Genomic DNA, 17,657 nt, shown 5'->3' with positions numbered 1-17,657 from the left:
CTATGGGTAAAAGTAGCAATAAAAAAGAACAGCTCATCATCTTATGCTATTAAATGATCCTGTGTCTGCCTTTGGATTACTGTAAGTATAGTTCTTAGATTTCTTTCCTCATCATAAAAAGGAACCTTGGTGGTGAGTTACACGTTAAGTTGCTAACCACAAAGTCATCAGTTCAAACCCTGCAGCCTCCCTGTGCGAGAAAGATGAGGTGTCTTCTTCCATAATGATTTACAGTCTCAGCAACCCTATAGAGGGTTGCTATGAGTCTGAATTGAGTCAATGTCAGTGGGCTTGGCTTTGTATGGTTTTTAATCTTAAAATCCCTTTCAGGGCATTCAACAATTGCACAGCGACAAACACAATTAACAAACACTGGAGGTGCATTTTTTTTAGTGACTTGTCTAATCAACTTTTGAAATTATTTTTCTAGCTAAACAGAATGTATCAGAAGCTACAACCATCGAACTGAATATCCTCGCAGACATTACATCACCCAGTTTATCCAAGGAATCACAAGTAGTACCTGACAGAACTACACCCGTCATGCCTTTAATCACTGAGTTACCTCTTCTTAGAACAGAATTCCCGCCTGTAGGAAATATAGTTAATTTTGAACAGACAGCCCCAGGTCAATCGCAGACTCTCACAGATAGCTCAGCCACAGAATCACCCATGCCTCTTGGGAGTACCAAGAAGCCTTTGGATGTGGATCACCTGCCTTCTGCACTAGGGCCACATGGGAAGCCTGACAGATCTGAAATTAAGGAAGAAGTGGCCAAAAGTACAACTGTTATCTCTCATCATACTACTGATGAATGGGATGGTATCACAGAAGACACACACGCTGAAGAAAGGGTTACACCATTTGAACAAATAGAAGTGGGTCCTTTGGTAACTTCTGTGGAAATCCCAAAGCACACTCCTTCTAAGGAATCCTCAGTAACAGAAACTCCATTTCTAGCCACAAGAATGACCGAAGAGCCCAAAACTGAAAAGGAAGCAGTTAGCACTCTTTCTGAGTCAGTGACCACAAGATTCCATGGATTCCCCTTGCGAAGTGATGACGTTGAAAGCAGACCGCTTACAGTTAGACCCAGTGAGGGCACCGTGGTCTTTAGCCAAATACCTGACGTTATTACCGTGTCCAAGATTTCAGAAGACACCACCCCGACTCAACTGGAGGAATCAGAGTCCATCTCGGCTTCCACAAGTGTTTCATCTCTTACTGTGCTTGACAATGACTTATCATCCGTGGACAGCAGGGAAGAGACACAAACTACTGGCAGGATAACGGAGGCTTTCAGGGGCGAGCATGTATCTACTACGCCTTTCCCACCACAACATCAGACAGAAGTAAAACCGGTTCCTTTTACTAGTGAGAAAAAGTTGACAGAGGGCAAAACAACAGTTATTTACGCATCTTCGCACACAGAAATGACACAAGAAAGCAAAAGAATGGAAACACAAAGACCAGGAATTAGAACAGATGCGTACACCAGTGCTGAAATGCAGGCAAAAATCACCAAACATCCATCTACTGGAAAAACAGAAGAGGAATTCTTCTCTGGAATGAAGGTTTCCACAACCCCCTCAGAGCAAATCCGTCCTACAGGCTATTCTGTGGAAATGACCCAAGGTTTTGAGTCTCTGGCACCGACAGCAAAGCCAAGTATGCCGCCCATAGAAGACAAAGATGCGGAGGAATTTATAACGCCTCCAGTTGCACTGGAAACTGATGGCGCTCAAGATACGACCAAGGATGGTGAGGGTTTTACAGCAGGGTATTTGACTCACAGTCCTTTACATGGCGGAGTGGTCACTGTGTCAAAATGGTCAGGGGATGAAGATGATACAACATCAAAGGCTTCTGAGTATGCGGGACCTGAAGGTTCTCCAAGATTGGCCCCTGCTGTACTTACAACCGTAGGAGGGAATGGAAAGAATGAAACCGCAAGATCCACTGAGCATGGAGATGAATTTCCTGTCACTTCAGGTGGTACTCACAAGCCACTCAAGGAGATTACTGAGGGATACTTAACAGACCATGGAAAATTCACAGTTGGGCTTACAGCAACTACACCAATTAGTATTGCGGAAAAGTCAACACTGAGAGATTCTACAACCAAAGAAAGAGTTCCATCTATCACAAGACCTGAAGGCCAAGATGTTTCTATGACGACTGAAGGAAGTGCTTTGGAGGAAGGAGCAGATGTGGATATCTCTACACTGACGTCGACTATTCCCCAGTTCATACCCACTTCAGATGTGGAAGGATTGGCATTTGTTAGGCACAGTAGCACCCAGCAGCCCACTACTTATGTAGACACTGCCCACACCATTCCTCTTTCTGTAACTCCCAAGAAAGAATGGGGCGTTTGGGTAACGTTTGTTCCACCAGAGGATGAACTAGTAGGTGAGCCCTCTCAAGACATCCATGTCATTGAGGAGACTCGCTCAGAAACAACGATTGTGCCTGAAACCAGACGAGCGACAACAGAAATGACACAGGCAACAACTCCGGAAGAAGTTTCCTGGGGACAGCAGACCGCAGAGCTACCGATTCCAGCTCCCAGTGCTACAACAGGAGCTCCCAAGGAAGAAACTGTGGATGAGCAGGAGAGGGATGGATCAGCATACCCAATTCCAGAAGACAGTTGGGTGACGGGTTCTGAGAAAGTCCCCATTTTAGAAACAACATCAGTTGGAAAAATCGAGCATAATACGTCCTATCCACCTGGCACTATAACTAAGCCCAAAGAAAAACTGGATGAAATGGTCACACTAACACCAAGTGTGGGGGCAAAAGTACCTTCACACTCAAGGCCTGAACTAGAACATGAAACAGGAAGTATCAGCCCAAGGGAATTGGAATCACCTTTTCTCCCTTTCAGCACCCGTGTTACACAGCTGATAGAAGAATCCACTACCGAGAAAAGAGTGACGACATCTCTTGAAGACAGTGATTTAGGCTCGGGATTAGTTGAAAAGCCCAAAGCTACAGAGAGCTTTGAATTTTCAACAGTGAAAGCTCTAGTTCCAAGTGATATTCCCACTGCTACCTTTCGCTCCGTGGACGATAACTTTCACCCAACTTCAACCTCTACACTCTCTCCAACATCCACTCAGAAACCTCCTCTGATGGACAGGGAACCCGGTGAAGAGACAACCAAGGATATGGTAATCATCGGAGAATCAACATCGCATGGTCTTCCCACGAGCCCTGATGATATTATAGCTAAGGAAACAGAAGCTGAAATTGATAGAGAGTATTTCACAACTTCAAGTGCTTCTGCACAGCCAACAAGACCACCCACTGTAGAAAGCAAAGAGTCCAGCAGACCGCAAGCATTTTCTACACCAGAACCCCCGCTGGGCCCAAAATTCCACCCTGACATAAATGTTTATATTATTGAGGTCAGAGAAAACAAGACAGGTAAGTTTTTGTTTTCTAGACATGCCATTCAAGGCAATCAGCATTTTAACTTGAACATTACATTGGGGGGGGGGGCGCGGGAATCAACATATCATAGGCTGCTGCTAGAAGATAACTGGAGTGTGAAAGAAATATATATTGTAGCTTTATATATTTGCACCAGAATTGGAAGACTATGTTTGGAAGAGTGTTAGACATGATTTTACTTAAAAGTTAGAAGAAGCCCTGCTTTGTCATCTAATATAACCAAATCATCACTGTTACATCACTTCAGAACATGCAGAACAAAGTGTTTTAATCTCAGTGTCTTTCCATACATTACTACTCAAGTGTAGCACTAGACTGTGTTAACATTCCATTGGTCTTTAACTATTAACCTTCAGCACTTACCATGTGGACAGCTAAAATGATACTGGATACCCCAAGAGTTTAATCGAGTGACACTTTTCGCTTTTCTCTTCCAGGATTTTGCATATTTATTATATTACGTGTGGGATAAGTGATAGGCGCTGTAGTTTAAATGTTGTTTTAATGCAAACTTCACCCATTTTTAAAAGTGTTGTCAGTTTTTTCTTAATGGGGCTTAAATAATTTAGAGCAAGTATAATCTAGTCCAGTGATACTAATTTTATAGTATCACATACTAGCTGTTAAGTATCTTAACACGACTTCTTTCCTACAAACCAGGAGACAATGTTTATTTTGTGATTTAATCATTTTCTCTCTCAAAATCTCTGCGATGCCTATTCTCAAATGTTTTAGCTCTCTGACAGAAGTCCTTAAAGGTGGCTTCTTTCCATTGATTCCCTTGGGCACTTCGTTGCCAGACATGGCGTGTTCTGTTTCAAAGTGGAGCCACACCATATCTCAAAGTTGGTAAGCTCAGTTGAGAATACAGGGCACATATACTTCAATAGAGCAATTCAGGTTTGTTTGTCTTTATTTACTTAATAAACTTATTATTGTGAATTAGGTGGGGGTTTTGTCTCTCTTTAATTTAGAAGTGGAGGTTGCTGGATTTTGTAAGTTGTATTCTAGCTTAATATGAGTATTTGATGAGGTAATTACTGTTTTTTTTTAAAATTTAGCTCTGAGAATGCCTGGTTAGAAGAAAAAGGCTATAGTAGGGTTCTTCTTACTATTGGGCTCATAGCCTCAGGGTCTCCTGTTCCCTGAGGGGGATGTCAGCCTCAGTCAGGTGTGCAGGAGGATACCCGTCGGAAGCAGCAAGTAGTCCTCTTGGCAAGTCAGCTGACTTCTAGGTGGAAGTTTCATGGCTCTTGTAGGCTTCTATGCAGAATTTTCTTGTGCAAGCACTCCTGCAAGGAAGTGGATAATACAGAATGGAATATATTCCCAGAATATTAAAATTAATCCCTACTTCCCAATAGAGTTTAAAGAGGCCAGGCTTGGCACATTATTTTTCTGGTAATGATGCTGTTTCTTGGAAACCACTTTCTTTTTCCACCTCTGGGAACACAAGTCAGAGGAGAAGAGTTTCCAAGCAACCAAGAATGAGGATTTGTTTCTAATCCTGGGAAAAAAGGGATAGGAAGACATTACTATGGAAAAGAAAGCAAAAGGGAAAATAATTAACAATTGAGTTTCCCCCCAAATAATTGCAGTGCTTTTCCCCAACTTATATTACTCTCCTTATTAATCTAGGTAGGATTGTCCTTAGGTACCTTCGAGTCAGTGCTGAGTCACAGTGACGTGCTCTACAACAGAATAAAATGCTGCGTGGCCCGTGCCATCCGTATCACTGTTGCTGTAATTTAGTCCATTGTTTCAGCCCCTGCGTCGGTCCGTCTTCTTCAGAGTCTCCTTTTTTGGGGACTGGTCTCGCCCGATAAACATCAGAAGTGCACGAGGCCGTGTCTCACCCTCCTCAATTCCCGGGGCGTTGGGGCTGTGCTTCTTCAGCCACAGATTGCTTGGTTCTTCTGGGAGCGCATGGCGTAGTCCCTCTTCTCCAACACCATAATTCCAAGATATCAGTTCTTCTTCAGTCTTCCCTAAGTTGAGACAAATAATGTAGAAAGCAGTAAAAATACCCCAAACTTTACAACACTTCTTTGTGGGAAACTCTGTGCTAAGTTTAGAGTGACAAAATTATAAAATGGAAAAAGTGAAACTTGATATTCTTGGAAGAACTGGCAGTCATCACAAAAGCGATCTAAGCTTATAGTTAACTTGAAATGGAGAGTCTGAGCAACTCAATCCAGCACCAAGTTATATAAAGATGCACATTTGAATTTGGACTTCATTCAGCTGGGATATGAATAGATGTTTCTTCTTCTGTTTTAGAACATGGAATGCTAATCGGCCATCACACTATTTCTTGGTCAGCATGACAATAATTTGTCACAGAGTCATTTGGAAAAGGAATGCTTAGTTAACTTTCTTCAGGAGAGGATTACAGTGAGTGAGTGAGTGAGTGAGTGAGTGTGGGCTCATTGGGGTTGGGAAGAGGGAGCGTTATTTCAGTTGAACTGTCTGCTCATCTCTCCTTGTAGTATATATGTATTTATCATCAATATCTATTTTTGTACGATTCTATGTATGCCTTCTCCTTAAGACTTAAAGTGGTATTTATTGTTGGGAGGAGACGATCAGATTTATTCAGATAAAACTGCTTATTCAGACTACTTTTAATTATTTTCTTTGAGAAATTGAATTTTTTAAACACTTTGAAATTTGCCAAGGTAAAGGACTAAACCAAATGTTAAATTAATGAGTTTAAGGCAGGTGCACAAAATAGTAAGGAAAAGTGTGTTTGTATGTGTGTGTGTGTGTGTGTGTGTGTGTGTGTAAAATCAATATTTTTTATGTATCAATGCTCATTTTTCCAGACTGAAAAATCCTTTTGGTATATGTCATGAACTTACCTAAATCTATTCACAAACTTAGAAAGGACTTCTTAAATGTACTGTGTACCAAGAAAGCAAAGTTATCATGTGTGCTATATGAAAGCAAGCCAATCATATATTTTTTTCTTGTACTTGGTAAGCAGAATAAATCTGGATCAACAACAACAACAACAACAACTGTGAAACAAAAGGTGCTACTCAGGACACATGTATGTTATATTTGTTCAAGTGCATCGTGATGGCAGTCAGGGTGCTGTTGCCAGAAGGCAACTATCATTAGCAGTAAAAAAATCTGAAGGAACTTTTCAGCTCATAAAAGTTTTACGAGCTGAAAAGGCTACAGGGTGTGTTTAACCGTGGTTCAAGAGATGTTGAGAACATGGCTCCTGTCTACTTCAGGAGTAATTTGCACACCTGCATTTTGAAAAATCTTTGAAAGGTTTGCTTTGTGAACATGTCTGAAGGCTGCAGGGCTTAAAGATGTAGAAAGAGTTTCTTTAATTATGAAGTTCGTTCTTTCTTGGGAGCACTCCTTCTCTTATAAGAAATAGCACCAGCTAGTGTCACAGAAACTGTGAACGTTTACAAAAGCTGATGTACAGGCAACTTTTACAAATGGAGAAACTAAGGCACAGAGAGGCTAATTTACTAAAGGCCATGTGGCTAGGAGTAGGAAAGCTGAGATCAAGCCTAGGCAAATTGGCTCAACCATCATACAGTAAGCCTTGTGAAAGGTGAAACCCGTGAAGGGTGGAAACCTGTCAGAGGAGGAAAACATACCTTTGCCAGGAAGTGAACCAACAGAAGGTTGAGAAGATGGCACCCCATCAAAGGCAGAGGACGTAGAAACCCAGGAGCCAAGTGAGTTCCATCAAGTTGCGGCTTGCATCGGTTTCAGTGTACCATGGCTACTGAGGACGCTGTCTCTCTTCTCGATCGGCCCTTGACAGCCAGTGCTAAGAGCCTCTTCTGCCAGGAGGGGGCTTCAAAAAGCTTACGGACACATGAGATTAGAAGAGAATGGGATTTTGGCTACAGAATTTTGAAGCCCCTGTATTCATAACATTTAATCCCTTTCCCTAGACTGAGTCACCTGAGATTGGGGTTCTCCCATCATGTGTCCGGCTTTGATGATAATGAGTTATAGCTCCTACATACGTAAGAACAGTAATCACCTTGTATGAAGTCTCTGGGAAATTAGGTTCAGTGACATTCCTGAGATCAAAACAAAGCGAAGATTAAAGTCCCAGTCTTGAAGTATTCTTGAATATGAGAGCTGATCATGAACTATGATCTGGTTCGTTTCCAGAGTGATTCCAGTGAGACGAGTGAGGCCCCTTTCTTTGACCTCCTGACTTCATTTCAGATACTTACTCCTTAAAGCCAACAAACAAAAAAACCAGAGGACATTTGCTGTAAGAGCCTCAGAGGGTTTCCAATATACCATCATCTTTACAGAAGCAGCGTGGCCTATCTTCTCAGGAGTCCGGCTGGTGAATTTGAACTGCTGACTTAATCTCTATGCCACCAGGGTTTCTTGAAAGACAAAGAGTTACCTGTTGACTCCCATGGGCTTGCTGGTTTGTCTTATTTGTTTTTGTTGGGTGCCATTGACTCTGCCTCATAGAGACCCTGGGCGCCCAGCAGCTGAGTGCTCTTGTAGAATCCAGCAGTCATTTTGGGGCTGTGGGTCAACCATTGGGCTGCTAGCCATAAAGTCAGGGAATCAAACCCCACAGCCCCTCCTTGGGAGAAAGATGAGGCTGTCTGCTACTGTAAAGTTTAAAGTCTGGGGAACCTTGTGTAGCTGTGAGATGAGTTACCGCCAGAACAGCGGGGCTTGGACAGTTCATGGAAACTGGACCTGCTCAGCTGACTTTCTCGGCGTGGGGCGTGTTCTCAGCGCCTTGCTATGCTTCAGTGATCCGTGCTTTATGAGAAAGAGCACTTCTGTAGGTTGGGCATGGTCAGCGTTTCAAAATACATGCCCGTGGAGGATCACAGTTCAGCAGTGCACCCTTGTAGAGTTAATGGTAGAAACTCCTCTTTAAAGAGTGCCTGTGCATGCTAATAGGTGATTTGCTGGTTTACGGCATTTAATTCAAGTGAAAATTGGTATTGGTAAGATTAGAGGTGTAGGTGCTATAATTCAGGGACTCTGAGTTCAGCTTTGCTTATCTGCCATGTGGACCCCCAGATTTCTTAATTTCCCTAACAGACTTTTTTTTGGTCAGTAAAATAGATATTTCTAATCTTTGACCCATATTCTTTCTCCAAAGCACAAAGATCATGAAACGAGTCAAAGTCCATTTGACTTTGTCTCTTTTATTGTAGTTGAACACTTAGCATCTACATGAGAACTAGACTAGAACTAGAATTTTATAACATTCTGTATTCTAACAGAATATCCACCTGGGATGTTTGGAATGAGCATGGCCAGATAGTTTACTCCATAGTCAGTAGATGTAACAGGAAGCATCGTTGGAAACAGACCCAGGTCCATTGTCAACATTGTTATATATGATCAGGTTGCTCTTAAATCACTTAAAAAATTCTCTATAAGCCTCAGCCATTATAACTTTAAAAGGTAGGGGGTTATAGCCATAAGAATATATGAGGAAGGGAGCTTCAAAAAGTGAGTGCTTTCATTTATTTATTTTCGTCAGTGTTTTGATGCCTCGCTGCATAAGTTTGAGAAGTAGAGAAGACAAAAGGATAAGTTACAAACTTGTCAGACTGCTTAAAGGAGGAGAAGGAGGTTTTGTCAAGCAGTCACTGTGCTGGACACCACACACACATTTAACACTCCTTTCAGATAAAAGGGGAGCAAGACGGGGCTTTCTGCCACAGGCTTGGAAACTCCCAGGAGCAGTTCCGCACTGTGCCACGGGGTCACGGTGAGTTGGGATCTACTCAATGGCAGTGAGTTAGTGTGAAAAGGGAGCTTTGGGAAGCATGGGACTGCTAGCCACAAGGTCACCAGTTCGAAATCATCAGCTGTGCTGCCAGATAAATATGAGGCTTTTTTCTACTCCTGTGAAGATGGAAAGTTTCAGAAATACATAGGGACAGTTCTACTCTGTCCTACAGGGTCCCTACGAGTCGGAATAAACTTGATGGCAATTTTGTTTTTGTTTAGCGTACCAAGGTGGTCTGGTGGACTGCTAACCATAAGCTCAGCTTTGGTTTGAACCAAAATTGGGTGCTCGGGGGAGAAAGCTGAGGCTTTCTGCTCATGTACAGATGTACAGCCTCACCTCACAGGGGCAGTTCTTCTTGTCTTGTACTCTTGCTGTAAGTTGGAATCGACTCGAAGGCACTTAGTTGAATTTAGTGTAAAAGGCTTTTTGTTTCCATAAAGATTTGCAATCTCAGAAACCCTGGGGTTATGGAATCAGAATGACCCCAATGGCAGTGAGTTTGGGTTTGGGTTTTAGTGACAAAGCATGGCCTGAGCACAATGGCTGGCCCATGGGAAATATTTAGTGAAAATTAATCTTTTTGTTTTATGAATGATCACATCCAGAACATCTGGTGGCTTTTGTAGTAAATATGTTAACATTCAACTGTCTTAACATTCAAGGTGTTTTTGGCTGCAGGGGGCTAAACTCAATGATAGCATTTGATTAACTTTGAGAACCTGGTAAAGGCTTAGTCCTCTATGGTTGTATTTATCCAGGGCAATGCCAGGTTGGGTGCAAATCAGAAGCAGCCACAGCCCTGATTCAAAATTTAAGTACAGTATCAATTCTATAGGATCTAAGTGAGGAATGCGTTCACTTTCTGTTCTGTTTTTCGGGTGTGAAAATTAGGTTTATGATTTTTGGTAGCTACCAATTAAAATTTTCTCCCAAAGAAAAAAATCTTTTTTGCCAAAGTCCTTTAAAATCTCCCCAGGTACTGGGCCTGCTTGCATATTCCTTGACTGCATGGGGATGCCCCACTGTTCCCCCCACCTCCAAGTTCTCTACACAGGGCTTATGTTCTTTCTTCCTTGCTCTTCAATCATTCATTCGCTCAATGAATAAGAAATATTCATGCTTCTGGACAGCGTTCCCAGTGCTTTAGGACCTAGCTGGCAGGAGAGGTGTGGCTGGTGAGCGGGCCCTGGGATAAAGAAAGGAGGAAGAAGTACTCTCTGGAGGTCATTTTAATAAGCAAACGCTGAAAGAGCTGTGGATTTTATCCTTTGAAGATGACATTAATTTAGGTTTGGAGTTTTTGCCTTAAGCCTCACTGAGGCCAAGATGTGAGATTCAGGAAGAGTGGGTTATGGAGATAGGTGGCATTCATAGACACATTCCCTGAATGGGCCCTGGTTGGAGGTGGGTGGGAGCAAAATTGTTTTTGTGGAAACTGTAGTGTATGTGTTCATTTATATCAAATTATTTTGACTTTAAAAGAAAAAATTTTAACCACGTATCGAAACAACAGAAAGTGTAAAGTGTCCTTTTGCCCGGGAGGCATGGTATGGACCACTGAGGATAGATTTTATTGAATGAAAACATGGTAATGTTTGGACATGCTATCTATGTTAGATTTTTGAACTTGCATCAGAAGGGGTAATTCTCCTTGGTTGGCAGACTTTTTTTTCTTCCAAAAATTCTGTGCTTTCGTGGGAAAATAAATACGTGCTGGAACATGGGAGCACTGTTGAAAGTGTTTCTTCGTAGAGCTTTTCCAGTCTAAAGAGGACAAGCTGATTTCTGGAGCCGGGAGGGCAAGTTTAATGGTATGCCATTGCATGCCAGCGTCCGTGTCTGTGAGAATCACCATGCTGTGCTGTGTCACTGTGGCGTACACCACCTTGTTTGTGCACGTGTGTCATCAAACACAGCATTGTGACTTCGTCCTGAGAAAGACTTCATCTTTCTTATTTGCAGCACAGAGCTCTTGATGGCTCTGCCATGCACAAAACCCGTGCCGTTGAGCTGGCTCTGACTCCCGGTCACCCCATGTGAGGACAAATAGAGCTGATCTGTAGGGTTTTCGTGGCTGTCGTTGTTAACGTAGGCAGATTGCCCGGCCTGTCTTCTGGATCACGGTGTGTGTGTGTGGTGGGGTGGGGGGTGGGGGCTTTCAATAGCCAATCTTCAGGGGTTGTAGTTGAATGCAAACTATATGTGGCAGCCAGGTACCTTGTTCTCTTACCTGGGGTAGTTTTAGTTGCTTTGGCCATGTGCATGCAGTCGATTTGTGAACATTTTGGTTTTTCCTGAGTTGAAAAAGAGAAGAGGAAAGGCTATCCTATACACACACACATATATATGTATATATATATATATATGGCAAAGAAGCAGGAGGAATCTAGTATTCCTTTGATTTGTACCATGTTGAGCTCTTCTATTGCCTTGTGGTATAGTGGTGCCCAGTGAAAGTAAAGCATTCCCTGTCTCTCTCCACATCCTGCACCCAGGAAACATTCTAGAGCTTTGTTGAAATGCAGCCTTTCAAGTCAAGCTATTATGTGGTTGGGGGGGGGGGGCGGGGGCGGGAGGGCAATGGATAATTGAGTTGGGAAGACAATGAGCAAGAGCGGACGTGTTGGTCGCTCCCCAGTCAGTCGGTCCCGCAGCCTCCTGTGTGTGGAGCAGAAAGTTCAGGAGGGTTTGCAAGGCTGTGACCTTTCAGAAGGAACTTGCTGGGCTTGGCCTCCCGGGTGCCTTTGTGTGGGTTTAAACCACTGGATTTATAGCCAGTCCTTGTGCATTTAACTATTTGCACCTGTCTGACACTCTTAAGAGCCTAGGTAGCAAAGGGCAATGAATGGCTTGCATTGTACAAGGAAAAGCAGAGGCTAATATGAAGTAAGCTGGATGGAAGGCAGTGTGCCCAGGGGAAGTCTTAGTCGTGGTGTCAGGGGAAATTCTGGGCATTCATCCCCTCAGGGGGCAACCACACTGGTTACCTTGGAGTGCCCGGAGCTGCTCTGTCGTGGACCTGCCTGGTCAATTGCCCATGATCAGCTCTTCTGTGCTATCAATTTTGGAGCACAAGGACATCTCTTGATGCATCATTAGTGACCATGTTACTTCTTATCTCCGCCACGAGATTAGGGCACTTGGGAGCCCACCAGATTACTTACATCTGGATTTCCAGTGGTGATATATTGGAGGCCTGAGGACTTTGGCGGGATCAGTAATATTCAAAGAGCAGCAAAGGGCTCAACCTTCAGGACAATTGGGAGGATGGTGTAGGATGGGGCGTTCTGTTGTACAGAGGGTTGTTATGAGTCAGAACCTAACAACAACAACAATAGCAAAAGATTTCTGGTGGTACAGAGGTTAAGCAATTCAGTTGCAAACTAAAAGGTCAGCGATTTGAACTCACTAGCTTCTCCACTAGAAAGCCCTGGTGGGGCAGTGGTTTTGCGTTGGGCTGCAATCCACAGGGTCAGCAGTTTGGAACCACCAGTAGCTCCTCCAAACACAGACTGGCCTTTCTATTCCCATAAACAATTACAGTCTCAAAGCCCCCCGGAGGTGGGGGTCGCTCTGAGTCAGCCTTAACTCTATGGCCATGGGAGTGAGGGCTTTTCCACAGGAGAAATGTGGCAGTCTGTGTCCCTAGCGGTCATGGAAACCCTATGAAGGGCATGATGAGTCGGCGTCAACTTACGGACAGTGTCTCTGGGTATGGGCGTGCTCGCAGGAATGAGCCCTGGTGGTGTTGTCCTGAAGCACTTGGCTGCTCACCTAAAGGGAGGCAGTTGGAACATCCCAACCACTGTGCAGCAGAAGGATGTGTCAGACTGTCTGTCAAGATTACACCTTGGAAACCTGGGCTGCAGCTCTCCTCTGTCTTCTGGGGCCACCTGGAGTCAGAGCCAACTGGGTGGCAATGCGTAATGCTCCGGGGGATTTAGGAGACACTCTGTGTTGTGGCAGTGGTCGTGGGCTTGATGTGGAGCCGAGGAAGATACTGAGCTAGAGGGGTATGGACTGGATGGGCTTCAGTGAGGAGAGTGACACGACTGGTCTGCAAGAAAAGATGGATGTGAGCCTACTTCGTTGAAATGTTTGACCACCTTGTTTGAAGAGGCCATGTTGAAAAGGTGATTAGAGACTGACTTCTCTGTTTTGAACAAGGGAGTGGCATCATTAAGAAGAACACAGTGTTGGTAAAGTTTAGCGTAGTAACTATCATTATGGGGCATTTAAAAGGAGTTGCATAGATGGGAATTTGTTTTACTCGAGTCAAACTGGTATTTTATGCTTAACTTTTATTCTGTTGAAAATATACACAGCAACACACACACACACACACACACACACACCCCAATTCAACTGTTGCTGCATGTATAATTAAGTGACGTTGATAACACTCTTCTAGTTGCGCCATCATTCATGCCCTTCTCTTTTGAGTTGTTCCTCCCATGAATGGGAAAGCTCACTGCCCCTACGAGGGTTCCTCATGGATTGTTCAAGGGCTGTTGTCACTTTGAGCCCAGGTAGATAATTATTAAAAGAACATAATACTTAAGGCAGACTTTTCTTTACTAGGTAAGCTAAACTATTGTTTGGTTCAAAGAAGACTTTAGGGAGTATTTTTGACTAAAGTTTTAAAGATAATCTCAGGGCAATAGTTTCTGGGGTTCATCCAGAATCCATGGCTTGAAAAATTCGTAAGTCCATAAGAATGCACAATTCTGTATTTCCCCCTTGATCAGGGTTCTTCTGTAGAGTTGTTGGATCAGAATGTTCAGGAATGGTAGCTGGGAACCATCCAGTTTTTCTGACCTCATCATAAAGACAGCGTTTATTTTTCATTCCTTGAATCTGACCAAAATTCATCTCTGAGTGCTAGATAATATCTATATAAGAGGAAAAAAAGTTTTATGTTGTAAGAAAAATAAAATGAGAAAGATAATAGAAGTGCTAGTCTATTATTGGCATTTGTTGATTTGATCTGCTTTTGATCTTTGAAAAACACATCTACAAACCCAAATATCTTGACCTGCCTTTTAAAAATTTAACCCTTTATCTTATTATTTAGAAATGCTTGAGAGTCCCCAAATTACTCTCTAGAAAAGCCCTTTTCTCTACAAATTGGAGGCTATGGAATTGTTTGAGCCTTTCTAAAAGCATGCAGAGCTGATGTGCATTGATATCTTTTCAAGTGCACTTACACCAAATGACTGTGTCTAAACACTTTTTTTTGTCACTCAAACAGTATTATGAGAGGGTTATCTAAAATTGGGATAATCATATATCATCCCCATAACATGTTTATTTCTTAAAAATGAGGCCATCAGCTATATCTATATTGTTTATGACTATTTCAGTGTAAAGTTCATGAAATGACAGAAATATTGAGCTCTTAGCTCAGCATGAGAAGGCAGTTAGTGGTAGATAGCACGCTTGAATGGCACAATCAATGGACTTGGGCTAGCAGAACTAATAGGGAAATACAGATCCCAGAATCTAATATTGATCTCTAAGCCTTCAATATCTTCAATATCTCTCTCATCTCCAGGGGGATTGAGATTGAGTATTGACATAAAATATAAAGTGTTTTTCAATTATTAGAATATTTAAGGCCCAAATGCGGCTGATAAGATTTTTTTTTTCACATGCCAAATACATCTTATCAAAGAGTTGCTGCCACTTGGGGTTTCTCAACTTTTGGAAATGGTGGAGATTTAAGGGGTTCTGAGAAAACCTGGTTGAAATTGACATTGATGTTTAGTTCTTATTCTCGCTCACTCGCTCGCTCTTCTTCGCAGAATGCCATTTAGCATTTTAGTTCAATTAGATCATATTAAAAGTGATTATAACTGAAGCATTGCCTTCTGTTATCAGATGTATATGCCTGTCAGAAAAGTTTAACATCTTATAGAACTTCACGCCTTTTCTATTTAAATTCAAGAAGTTGGCTTCAAGCACTTTAGTATGTCAGACTATTGCATTTTTGAAAGAAGGGAACAGAATTCTTTTTGTTTTACGTTAAGAAGAAATCCATTTTAATAAAGAAATGTGATCCCCATTTATCTTTGCTGAGGAGATTGGTATACATTTATATTTAATGAAAAGCTCTTACACTTATGTTGTGAAATTCCCTAAAGAGAGTAATGAACTCTAACCGGCTGCCATGCGTCTTAGCAGCAATGTTTTGTGTCTGCTGAAAGCATGACTGGAAGGCTTGCGCTGTGTCCACAAAACTCTGCCACGAAGTCCTTCAAAAGACTTGGTGAATCATTTGAGGTCAGCGAGCATAAAGTTTTGTGTGAAATGCCATTAAAAAACCTATTAACCTTGCTACTAGTATATTCAAGTCAAGCTGTTAAAATACATTCGTATAAACAGAAAAGATTATACATATACAATGTAGAGCTCTGTGGCTTGATTCTTGAAATCCCAATAAAAGTTATATTACCACCTTTGGAATAAAATTCAAAAATAGAGCAATCTTTTCCATAAAGACTTGTTCATCTAAAAGCTCGGAGCATTTATGACTCCATTAGGTTGCTCTGTTAGTACCATATAGAGCAGATTGCAATTTTGGAATGAGACACCCACATTCACAAGAGCACAGGTGTCCCCTCACCACACTCCACACGGAAACTTTTCTGGTTTGCGATAATTATAGCCTTTGCAACTTTCTAATAATCTGTGTGGCAAATTGGGGTGGTAACAGGAAAGAGGGACGAGGAAGTAATTTTAGAGGCTGAATAAACAAAGTGAAGCAAATGGCAATGTGGGTGAGGTGAACGCAATGCTGATGGGGGTGGGGGTGGGGTAGAGGGGGAGAAAAGTCTTTTATCTATAGGAGGGAGACTCCATTCTCCCCTCCCATTTAATTTTTAAAGTCTGAGAACTAGCCTAGCCACCCTGAAGGAATAAAATGCAGATTGATCTGTACACAATCTTTTAGCAGAAAAATGTAACGTCATAATCTCAAGTAATTAACTAGTTCTCCTCCCACACGGATATTTAAAAGAAAAAAAATCCAGTGAAGCCATTTGGAAGTTAACAAATTTTATTTAAATAATGGATGTTAGTTGCTTATTTGTGAGCCTATACCTTTCAGGAAAAGCAAACAATAATTTCAAGTTTCATTTTGTATCTTTGTTTCATTTGAGAATTTCCATTTAGTAGAAAATCTTCTTATTAAATATACATTGTAAATGTACATTAAAAATGTATGCTTACTTTTTGATCAATTTTAAAATGATGTACCAATAGTTATTTGGTCATTGCCGATTTCATGGTCATATGAGTCATATAAAATAAAGTGACCTGAAATATTTCTAGATTGTTTATAAACAAAGGCAAGTCACATCAGATATTGGAAAGTGGGTAGAGGTAGGAATCTTTATCTGATTTTAATGATTGGTACATTTACAATGTGTACACTCAAATTTATTTTTAAAATAGAAAATAGTTTAGTAAGGCCAGTTACCTAACCTATTGGAAAGAATATTTGAGGAGTGGATGGATGGATGAATTGGATGGATAGATAGATGATAGATAGATAGATACTGTTGGAACCTTGAGTCTCCATAGAGTTGGTAAGCAAGTGTATGCCAAAGGGTTTGCTATATAATAGTCACCCAGTAAATGTTGTGCCATCAGTGGGTTCCTAGTAGCATGCATGGTTATGGTAGTGATCTGATTGTTTTTGCAGTAGCCAGAATGGATTAGAACTATGTGGGGAGGATAGGCAATGATCACAATTACACTATGTGTGATTGAGGTATTGTAATACTCAAATTAGAAAACAGGATGTACTGCATCTAGTAGTTGAGGCTTTCAATAAAATATCCTGACATGATCGAATAGTCTATAGTGCTAAGACATTCTTTTTTTTAATAATTTTATTTGGGACTCTTCCAGCTTTTACCACAATCCATACATGCATACATGTGTTGAGCACATTTGTACATTTGTTGCCATCATCAGTTTAAAAACATTTTCTTTCTACTTGAGCCCTTGGTATCAGCTCCTCATTTTTTGGACTTCCCTTGATAATTTATAAATTATTGTCTTTTCATGTCTTACACTGACCGCTGTCTCCCTTCAACCACTTTTCTGTTGTCCATCCTCCTGCGAGGGGGTTATATGTAGCCCATTGTAGTCAGTTCCCCCTTTCTCCTCCCACCTTCCCCTTCCCCCCTGGTATCGCAGTGCTAAAACATTCATATAGATTTGTGGCTATTGGGAATGTTCCAGTTCTCTAGTCAATAAATAGAAAAAGAACTAAAAGAATCCTATGATTTGTGCTGTGGAGCTAAAGTGACTGACTCTAAAGTAAACTGTAAACTGTTTATTCATAAAATGAAGTAAAATTGATGAGTCGATAAAGTCAAGGAAATCAACATATAAATTGTTTGTTAGAGATCTTTTTTGTTTTCT

The 17,657-nt window shown here is 41.7% G+C and overlaps 1 protein-coding gene across 1 annotated transcript in view; it reads left to right on the top strand.

The window, feature by feature from the left end:
* The window catches only part of VCAN (versican), a 117,666-nt gene that overhangs the window by 49,329 nt on the left and 50,680 nt on the right, over positions 1-17,657 (top strand). Inside the window, exon 7 of the mRNA XM_013004896.2 lies at positions 431-3,433. Coding sequence (XP_012860350.1) covers positions 431-3,433 — 3,003 coding nt within the window. The remainder of the gene's footprint in view (positions 1-430; positions 3,434-17,657) is intronic.

The sequence above is a fragment of the Echinops telfairi genome, unplaced genomic scaffold (assembly GCF_000313985.2).
Source record: "Echinops telfairi isolate 266 unplaced genomic scaffold, ASM31398v2 ScPeMD7_7469;HRSCAF=8507_1, whole genome shotgun sequence".
In the NCBI taxonomy this organism is placed as follows: domain Eukaryota; kingdom Metazoa; phylum Chordata; class Mammalia; order Afrosoricida; family Tenrecidae; genus Echinops; species Echinops telfairi.
Note: the sequence above shows the minus strand (reverse complement) of the source record. Positions and strands in the feature narration are given on the sequence as shown.